General features: G+C 40.9%; 1 protein-coding gene and 1 long non-coding RNA gene across 4 annotated transcripts in view; one reads left to right on the top strand and one right to left on the bottom strand.

The window, feature by feature from the left end:
• Window positions 1-3,583: 3,583 nt before the first annotated feature.
• Window positions 3,584-5,663, bottom strand: LOC109203894 (uncharacterized). The gene is made up of 3 exons (XR_002063558.2): window positions 5,538-5,663; window positions 4,063-4,137; window positions 3,584-3,826 (listed from the first exon to the last, which is right to left on the bottom strand). It is a non-coding gene; the product is annotated as an uncharacterized LOC109203894 (long non-coding RNA).
• Window positions 5,664-5,761: 98 nt separating this feature from the next.
• The window catches only part of ksr1a (kinase suppressor of ras 1a), a 34,553-nt gene continuing 29,531 nt past the window's right edge, over window positions 5,762-10,783 (top strand). For 2 of the 3 annotated variants that reach the window (XM_005471912.4, XM_025910852.1), the window contains exon 1: window positions 5,763-6,292. In XM_005471912.4, coding sequence (XP_005471969.1) covers window positions 6,083-6,292 — 210 coding nt within the window. In that variant the 5' untranslated portion in view covers window positions 5,763-6,082. Of the gene's footprint in view, window positions 6,293-10,783 lie in introns of all 3 variants that reach the window. The other variant, XM_025910851.1, reaches the window with a different exon arrangement.

Below are 10,783 nucleotides of genomic sequence, written 5' to 3'. Positions count from 1 at the left end.
AGGTCAGACTGGATAATAACTCAACTGTGTCACAGCCAACAAAATTCAAACCAGATCAGCTGTGGTACTGTACTTATGCTTACTGTTGGTAACTTATTATGTGTTCTCACTGTGATATGCTGTAAGAACGGTTTTGACTGTTAGCCAAATTCATCAAAGTCCCCTGAGAACAGTTCTTTCTGAAACAGACTGGCCGTCACATGTTGGACGCACAAACACACACACACAAAAATCATGTTTCATTCTTAGATAATGTATTCTTTGCATTGCTAGCTGAAATGACTGAATTGGGTAAGCTCTTCCACCAGCATGATTACCAAGCAGGAAACAAACCGAGAGGCTGGTTGGAGCAGGTGCTGTTAATCAACCATGAAAGCCATCAGCCCAACACATGCTCTGTTCAAGTGTTTAATGTCCACTGCTGGTGTGTGTGAAATGTTATTGATAATGACTGCTTATGAATATGCATATCCTTTCATGAGATCTAATTTTCTTGATTTTATCCCATGGAAGTTCTTTAACACTCCATAACGTGTGATCTTTTTTCACAGATGTCCAGCAGATGGTGGTGTTGGCCACTGTGAGGAGTGGAGAAATCAGCTGCAGTTCACTGCTGTGTCTTACTTCTTTTAATTCGCGTTGTGATTCATGCAGTCACATCAAACAGTGTGTACATAGGTCTGTATTTGAAAACATTTTTTTAAATTAAATTTATTTACCAAACCGACAGCCAGAGTGATAGTAGCTGATTTTTTTGTTTGTTTTATTTTATTTTGTACATTTTTCTTAAATTTAGTTTTGTTTCAATTAGTTTGCAAGGTGAGTTTTCTTATTTTAGTTTTCATTTTTTTAAGTGTTGAGTTTACTTTTATTATTTTCAGTATTAGTTTAGATTTCATTTATTAAGCGACTAAAAGTGAAGGAATTTCCTATACATTTGTTCTTTGTTATTTTAGTTAGTTTCGTAAGTGCATCATAGCATTTGAGTGTGTTTTTCTGACACTGTAAAATATACTTTTCTGTGATCCACAATTAATCGAAATGCTGTTGATGGACATTTTTAAGAACTGTAAAATCAGTTCTTAAAAATGGTCCTGAATTTGAATAATTATCACTGATTCTTTCAAAATAAAATGGAGCAACTGAAATTCACCTCTTAGCTATTGTAAAATGTTGATATGTATAGTTTAAAAAATCAACAAAAGCAAAGCATTTTTCAGAGTACCAAAGCAGATTTATGACAGGCACCTTCTTTTTAACTGACCCAAAATTTTGAATGCAGTATTTATAACTAAAGTAATGAAAGTAGGAAGCACACAGAAGACTGTATTTCTGGATAAATAAGAGCTAAAAACTCAAACGTTTCCCACAATTAGATCAAATGAGACAAATGCATTTTATAACAACACTGGGAAGTTGTCTAAAAAATACCAGTAAAAACAGAAATCAGTGATGATGAAGTTATTTAAAACCTGTAAACAACGGAAAGTTAAAAGACAATATACCTGTAGAAGCTTTTGTTAAAGAGAATATATGCTTTTAAAAATATATATATATGTGAATAACAAAAGACTGGAAAGTTACAAAATTCTTAAGAATGAGTTTCCCACCAGTGGAACATCTCACAACTAATTATCCTAAATAGAAACAGGACTGGGTGAAATAACAGAGGAGCTCTCAGAGCTTTTCCAAAGTAAAGTTGTGGAGTGGGTCATCAAGTTGTGAGGCTTTGTGGGCACATAGGCCAACAATTTAAAATTTTATGGACGCTTAAAGGTTTCATCATCTACAGAAGTGTCATTAAAGAAGAAAAACTGGACTGAAAGGCTAAAAGACTCATACTTAATTGATCCTTCAAGTTACACTAAAACTGAAATCTTTTTTAGGAAATCACAGAAGTTGCATTCATGGATAAAGAGAGAGACCATCTGGCTCAATAGCCAGCATCTGTGACGGTATCTGCGCACATGGTATGAGTAATTTGTAAATCTGTGAAGGTCCCATTAATGCTGTGAACAATATATACAGGTTTGGGAGCCACATATGCTGCCATTCAGGGAAGAACTTGCTTATTTCAACAAGACAATACCAAACTACACTCTGCGGGACACAACAACAAAAAGATCTCATGGTGAAGGAGTTCAGGTGAACTCTCCTGCCTGTAATCCAGAAACTGTTATCTAATGAAAACATTTATGATTGGATAAATACTACTGGGTTAAATAAATAGCCTGACTTGTGATGTTTTGTCTCACTGATGTAAAAAAATCGTGTTTGTGCAGAATTATAGAAAATTCTCAAGGGTTTACAAAGCTATGTGCACCTGGGATAAGTATCCAAACAGTGCAATGAGACAAGTGTCTTGTTAGCTGTGCTGCAGGCCTCATGGGCAGGCTTTCCAGGTCAGAGGTCGTGGGTCTTAAATGCTCTTTTTGGGGCTCACCCTCCGAAGACCTGAACGGATGCCTGCTGGGAATCCTGGCTAGCAAAGGAGATGGAATTAGATTGTCTACAGTCTAATTTAATCTAAAGCCGGGAGCTCCGTGCTGTGTGTTGTGTCTTGGCTGTCCAATAGTACAACAGTTTAAAGGGCTTAAGAGACCATGAGGCTGTGAAAGAATCATGTCGTCCTCAGCTCTCTGAGTTGTGTCAAGCGAGCTGACCATTGTACTTATGCTCCACTAAGATACTTGTGGGATTTCTTACATGATGTACAGTGTTATTTCAATGGCCAGTCATTTTCAAGTATCATTTAAAATGGAAACAAAATCTTGGAAAAAAAAACTGCAGCAAAAACAGAACACAGAGAGGAGGAACAAATGGTGAGACTGATTTTTCTTTTTTTGTTGTCCTTAGCAACACGGTACATGTTTCATGAGAAAGAGCGCAATTGAAGTAAAAACAAAACTGCTCAAAATTCACCTTTTTTGTCATATGTGAGTTTAACAGTTATGTCATTATATTTCGAAACACAGAATAGCCATCTTTTCCATTTTGCTTGGTATGTTTGATTAAAAGAGCACGTCCTCGATAAGAGAAACTTTTAGCATACTAGTATTGTTTTCTTTGTAAAGCCCTTATTACAATGATCCCTCTGTTACTGCTTTGTAACTTGATTTTGAAAGCAGAGAGGAGCTGAAATTGGCGTGGTGTCCTGCTGGCATTTCATCATCAAATCTGTGCTGTTAATACAGCAAGGCTGAATTCACAAAGTGGTGGACCAACAACAACAATAGCTTGAGAGTGAGACTTTGTGTCTGTTTCATTCCATTACAGGAAGGCTGTTACATGTACTTCTAATATATTTGTGAGAAAGTAACAGTGCCGCCTTGAAAAGATAAGACAATTCAACAAGCTGCTTAGTTTAATCGACTTACATTTTAATATTTCATATAGCAATCTAAGCTTGTCGGATTTCCTAGTAAGTCTCTTTTGTGTTTCAGTCAGGATTTAGGTCTGTCCAACTTGACATGTGTTGTTTGCGAGTAAATATTGATTAAACTTCAAACATAAAGAGACTACTTATCAGCGTCACCTTTCTTAACCCATGATTCTAAATGTAAGAACTCGCATATACTGTATGTGCATTAATAAACATAACATTTTAATACAACCAGGTTACAGATTATTTTAAGTCGAACCAAAGTTGTTCATTTTGACTTTAATAGCTTCAAGTGATTTGAGGCCGACTCAGTGGTGTACGAAAACAGCCAGAGTGAGGTTTCTAATCCCTCTACGTGGTTTTTCACTTCTGCACTGTCTGATTTCTATGTGCTACCATGTGCAGCTGATATTTGGACTGGTGTAAGACACAGTTACATTTTCCCTGCAAATCAGAAGAGGAGAAGAGACAGACAGATGGAGGAGAAGGAACAGAGGGCTCCATGAGAAGTGACTCACGTTCCATTGTATAATCAGGGTATATTAAAGGAAGGAACATCACACCCTCATTGCAGCAATAAGCCATGTGTACTGCTACTTAACGGTTGTGGAAACCTGCAAATTCATCCCACCCCCACAGATATAATATGCACTGTCCTGATATGAGGACAGACGACCTACCTCGGCTTCGACTTTGCAGTAACAAATTGTTATTCCTTCATTTCTGCCTCCATGCATTCTATGGCTTTCGTTGCTCTGTGAGGACGACAATAAAATCACTTTTTTAGTCTCATTTGTGCCAAATATGCATATAAAAATATACTAAATATCCACATATCCTTTATTCTCTGGGTGTAAAGCTCATTTTTACTCAAAGTACACCTTGTATATTTCACTACATGCAGTTATGATGTTGCCTACAGTCTGTGAGCTTGATCAGATGAACTGACGATTCGGCACTGATTCACAGTCTTTGCTAAAGCGTGTAAGGAAAGTAAATACAAGGAATACGGGAATATACTAGTCGACACTCTTTTAATCATATTGCTAAATTTCCTATCCAAATAGTTCTTCTGGTGCATCAGCTTTGCTCCACACAGTATAATGACAGTGTATGGAGCTGCAAGTGAGGTGAAAGGTGGTGATTATTCTTGGTGTCCAAAGCTACTCTGGAATTGCCCTGCCTCTCTGTACGGATCTGCAATCAGAATAGAAAAAGTGGGAGTATGCTGAGGCCTGGATGTCCTCGTAGCACCACAGCAGTATATTTTGCATTATTTTGCAGTTCCTTTAGTATCTGCTTTGCTGCCGAAAAGCGATTTCCACTATTTGCTAAAATGACCTGCTGGACTATAATCTGTCAAACATATCTATAATGAATGATGTCAAGTCATTTTGAAACACAAAGATCATTCCTGTTACAAGGTAGGAGCTATACAAAGTGATTTACATCATCTTTATTTATCCAGGTACATTGGGGTTTTAGGCCTTTTTTTGGGGGGGGGGGGGACACTTAGCATCCCTAAATTGCACTAAAAAATTACAGTAGTAAAGTAATATTCATGTTTTTTGCTATTACTGAATGTTATATTTTGCCAACCTTTCTATTGGAGTGGGTGCAGGTTACGGTGAAAACAGATTTAAATGTCCACAGTTGTTGATGTCGTGATGTTACAGTGCACTCACACTGAGGTTTTTAAGTAGAAGTAAGAGATAAGTAGTTGCGTAAGTAAGATGGGCTGTCTTTATATGGTTAAGAGACTGAAACAGCACATTTCTCCTCTCACTCGCTTTTCTACAAATAGTTCTTTAACTTATTTCTCAAAATTCTGGAGAACATCATTGAGCCTAAAGGCCTTTACACAGACACGTATACTGTATGCATTACATTATGATTGGAGGCTGAGCCCCCCCCCCCCCCTAAAGGTTTCATCCTAGAATCGCCCCTGCATTTAGGCTTCTCTACCTCTGACCCTGCATACTTATCTTCTCCCAGCTGAAAAATTGTCACAGTAGGAGAAGCACGGATATTTAAAACAACAAAAACCCTGATAAGTGCCAGTAAGCCACGTGACAGTGGATCAGCCTGCAGTATATCAAAACAGTTTAATGCAATTAAGCCGTCGTTAATTGTATTATTAATACGCTTTTCCTACCTTGCAATACAACAAAAAAATAAATTAAAATAAATAGGAGGACACCCGGATGAAGCCAAGTTACTTTAATACTTCTCAAAACCTTCATTTTCTTCATTCGCTTTCTTGCGTGAGCAACGAACGGACGACAGAGGAGTGCACGTTGGTGTAACCTATATGACTTCATTTCCCAGATTGCACCGCGCTCCATGATGTTCCCAACAGCTGACAGACGGTGGAAGCCTCTGTCAGAGCTGTGTCGGTGGAAGCTTTGAGTATCCTCTCAGTCGAGCCTCACTGGACTTTGGACCCGGGTCACCGTCGAGCACCTTATTTTGATCTCTGTCAACATTTTTGTTTGCACGGAGGGCTTCCATTTCTTTTCTTTTCTTTTTCTTTCTTTTTTTTTTTCCAGATTCGGAGCTGGGGACAATTGCTGTCAGCTAACTTCCACAATAGGTCGCTGCGTCGCCGGACTGCTGCATATGTTTGATTTATTTTTATTTGACATTTTTTTAGCTTAACACTTTAACTCCAGCCCTTCCAGCCGTGCCCAATGCCGAGGAATGGATAGTGTGTCTGCTAAAGGCGGAAAGATGGTCGAGAGTGATGAGCAGCCGGAGAGGGATAGCGGCGGTGGCGCAGCGATGGCCGCGCTACATCAGTGCGAACTGATCCAGAATATGATTGATATCTCCATCTCCAGCTTACAGGGGCTACGCACCAAATGCGCCGCCACCAACGACCTCACACAGCAGGAAATACGAACTTTAGAGGTAATGAGCTTCCCCCTCTCCTCCTCCTGCTCCCGAGCACGGGCTCAGTGCATAAGCCCCGTCCGGAGATAGAAAGCAGTGTAGCCAAATTGCGGAGTCATGAAGCCCCAGCGCTATGTCCGCCTCCCAGGCTGAATATTGGCTGGGGCGCCCTATCAGTGTCAGTGAGCCGAGCACATTTTGTCGCTTTACGGGCTACTGCTGGCTCACTGTGTAGAGGTGACTCAAAAATAAACATTAAAAAACCAAAACAATAAAAGGAACTCATAATGAAGTTTTGCTTTGTCCCATTCGGTTTTACCATCCCTCTAGAATATTCCAAAGAAGAAGAAGATCTTTATTTGCCCGGAGCTCTTCGGATAGTTCCAAACACCGTGCCGTGCAGCTGTATTGAGCTTGGCCTCATGGCACACATTCAATAGCCTCTGACGGCTGTTATTTATATAGATATATGTATATGTTCGTGTATGGCGCTCTACACTTGGTTTTGCCTCCATACAGTGGGGCCTGTGAGACAAATACAAATGTACGACGCGATCCATGTGGTTACCCCCCCCCATCCAGCAGGCAAAGGCTGGTGTGCTGCTGCTGCTGCTCTCCTGCATCTGGATGCAGATTCACCTACGTCGTGCGGGGATGACTTGACATTGCTTTGCGCGTTGCTCTTTTGGAGCAACATATCCTACTATAGCAGGCGGCACGGTGGAGAAGTCATGCCTGGTGGCGTGCAGGCGTCAGCACAGGACGCACGCTATATTGCTCTCACTTCGCATGTTTGAGGAAAATTCAAATGAGGGACGGGGGAGTGCGTTTTTTTTTTTCGGTTTACCACATAATGATAACTGATACATGCGAAACATAGTTATACATATAGCAGTCGTTTCAACAAAAGGGCCAGTTTTTTGTTTGTTTTTTTATCTCAGGCCTGGATGTTGCTGAGGAGGGTGATGGGAAGAGGAGGGGGGGGTGCTGTGGCATATAAATGGCTGATACAGACAGTATATTTTGATGAGGCTTGGAGATGTGGAAAACAGTTGAATATTACAAGTTCAAAGCCTTCAAATGTCACGGTGACATCCTGGAGACATGATAGATGATGGGGGTTTTCTGGTTCATGGTTTATTTAAAGCCTTGTACCTTAGCTAAAAGGAATATTCACTCCTGATTGGCTAGAGGCTATCAATTATCCATGTCTCCTTTATTTCTGTATAACCAAACACCCCGTGAACAACTGGGCTGTTGCCCTACATAAAAAAAAACACCTAAAAAACCCCCCTAATGCTCCAAAAGGCAAGTATTGCTTTCTTTTCAGCCTCACAGTGATACAGTGAGCTAGTTTTTCAGAAATACTTAGCGCGGTCCAGGATTGCTGCTAATGAAGGAAAAAGCCCCTTAAACCACAGGTTACACTGTGTCCGTAACCTCTTTAGAATCACAAATACAAATATCACCAGCAAGGCCGGGGGGGGTAATAATTTACCCAAAAGCAAAGGAGAGATGACTGAGCTGTTTTATGGACTCAGCTGCAGCTTTTTATCCAGTTTGAGAATACTGTATGATTCTCTATAAAATAATTTAGTTGCTCCCTCACTGGCTGACAGGCATCAGGTGCGAGTTGGCAGCTATTCTGTGCGGGAACAAATTTTTGCAGGCTCAAGTAAAGAAGCCTGGTGTTAAATGAATATTCAAATTCTTCAACTCAAATAGAAACCAAAGCAAATCAGTTTGGAAATTTGTAGTTTTTCTGTTCAGTCCCACCTGTATATGTATATGTGTGTATATATGTGATCAAACCTGGGCCTGAGCTGAGCTGGATAAATGGGTTCAAAACAAAGAGTGCAAAGCGAATCCTGCTCCACATTTTCACCCCCTCTTCATCGGTGGTCATGCGTACCTTGTTTCTGCAACAGGATGTGATCTGGCAGAGTACTTCCTGAGAAATGCTGTCATGTGGACACATTTTGCACCAGCATTGTTCTACATGACAATGGACAGGCCGTGCCGCTCTCACATGTTTCTTGAAGGCTCCTGGGTCTCTTTCCTGCGCCTATGAGACCGTTATTAGGGGGTGTCTCTGAAAGTCAGAAGTGCAAGCAGTGGATGTGGTTACCTCCAGTCAAAGTTTGCTGCTTTATAGACCTCGCAAGCTTTCAGGATCCTTTCCTGCTGTAGGATCAGAATCAGAAATTGAACAGGGAGGGGAAGGGGAGATAAAAAAGTGCATCAGTCTGCGCTTCATTAGCTGATTTTATGCCTCAGTTGTATGTGTGTGTGTCATTGTATTTTTTCTTATTTCCACTGATTCTAGCTGTACTTTTGTTTGATTGTTTAAACTGCTTCAGCGACTAGTGGGCAGTGAGCTCACGGTGCAGCTGTTCATACACGCTGCGTTGTTACTGCAAGTGGCAGCATAAAGATAAAAAAATCTGACAATAATCGACTTGTCTGAGAACACGTGACTCGTAATATCTTAGATCACAGCTCTAGTGGAAAAGTGCAGTCACCTCTTGGGTTCCTTTGTGTAATTCTTTGCCATGCGATGACTGTCTTTGTGTTTGCTCTGCCGAGCGAGTCTAAATGGGTTTTCAAGCACAAGATTTTAAAGCTGTTCAAATGTTGCTGTTGCTTTATTCGTCCTTATTTTCTAATTTTGTAGACCACTTTTAGAAGAGTAAGCAGACTTTGGTGTGATTTTGTCGTGCTTTTATTAAACTGGACGATTCCTAGACAGTAAAACAAATTGGGACATAACAAGAATTGGGGATAAAAGACTGATGTGAAGAAATCTTAAAGATAAGCAGAGATCTTTGGGCAGGAGGTGAGAATACAGTTGCGGTCTGTTGATATAGACAGTTTTCTGTCTCCGAAAAACTCACGACAAACTAAAGAAGAGATTTAGAAGTCCTATTTGCTGTTCTCTGGGTGTGTTCTTCAGGAGGCATTCATTTGTAACATGAAGGATTGGTTTAGTAGGGTTATCAGACGGGCATAATAATGTTTCAATCATGATAATGTATCGTGCCAGAAATGCAGCTAAGGGTTAGATGTCTTTCAGGCTGCCGAGGGCATTAGGGATCCTCTGCCGATCAGCGGTCTTACTTCCCACAGCTTTACTGGCAGGCTCTTTTGAAACCACCTCTTGCCTTCATTGTGCACTTTCACTTCTCACTTGGGCCCTCTGTCAGATTCTTCTTACCACGTTTCCCATCTCTTAGAAGTAAGTGAATTAGTGCATTGGTCGTAGATTTCAAATGACTCTTAAGAAGTATTGTGTGAGAGGTGTTGCTTTTCCAGGCGTGCGTGAGATGTTTCTGATGAGGTGAGGCATGCAGTGGTTGCAGTGGCATGCCATGGTTCTAAAGTTCCAGCAAGCGCTCCACCACGCAACCGTCATATCAGAGGTCTGTTCTGCAGCGAGGCATGGATATCGTTCCTGCTAGAGCTGCGAGCACTTTTAATTTGTGTGTTGAATTTGAGCAGTCTGTGTGAGGTCAGAGTAGTTGTCATGCTTGTGGTGCGAAAGGGTTATCTTTCCCATATTGCACTGGAGTGCAATCAAGAGCAGCTTGAACTCACTTTATTCCCTCATTGAGAGAGCTTTATTATTCCACTTGAACTGTGCGTGTGTGTGTGTGTGTTTGTGTTTTTTTTTTTTTTCTGCCTTGCCAGTGAGAGGATAATGATACTGGCCTCTCAAATGGAGTGCTAACTGGTACTTCACTTTTCACATGTTAATCCCACTCAGGCTTAGGCTCTGTCTGCCTCTCATGGTGCTTCTGTTACATTTACTGTAGCTCTTCATGTATGCTTGACTCTTGCTTTATTGCATCCACTTGCTCGGCCTTTTAGCACCTTGTTTGTTCCTGAGCCGTAATCCCAACAGAATCTCAACTTGGAAAACAAATGCACCCTAATAACAAGTGCTATGCTTGTGCACGCCGGCCTTAAATGGTGTGTTTTGAGGTGTGTGTATGTATGTATGTATGTATGTATGTGTATGTGTGTGTGTGTGTGTGTGTGTGTGTGTATGTGTGTGTGTATGTGTGTATATATATATGTGTATATATATATATATGTGTGTGTATATATATATGTGTATATATTTGATCCTGTAAGTCTTTCCATAAAAGCAGCCCGTGCCCTTATCTTTCTTTTTCATCACCTCTCTGTGTAATGCAAACAGCAAAGCGTCACTCTGTTTTGTCTCCTCACAGTGTTGGAGAGAGTTTGCTGCGCGCTCGTGGTGCGAGCTGTTGTGGCTGCGTCTATATTTAGACATCTTTCTTCCTACGCATTTTCAGGGTTGGTTGTTAAATAAGAAAATCAAATGACGCGCAAAGAGCCTGTTCGAGAAGGGAGCGCAGGGAGGAAAGGGGAGGGGAGAATCAAAGCCAATCCGCTGTGCTGCTTCTCATGACATGACAACTGCTGTGTGTGTGTTTGCTGTCAGGGGGGTGGTGGTGCGGGTGGGGGGTATAGAGGAGGAAACAC

The sequence above is a fragment of the Oreochromis niloticus genome, linkage group LG10 (assembly GCF_001858045.2).
Source record: "Oreochromis niloticus isolate F11D_XX linkage group LG10, O_niloticus_UMD_NMBU, whole genome shotgun sequence".
Taxonomy (NCBI): domain Eukaryota; kingdom Metazoa; phylum Chordata; class Actinopteri; order Cichliformes; family Cichlidae; genus Oreochromis; species Oreochromis niloticus.
This window is presented reverse-complemented; position numbering and strand designations above follow the sequence as displayed.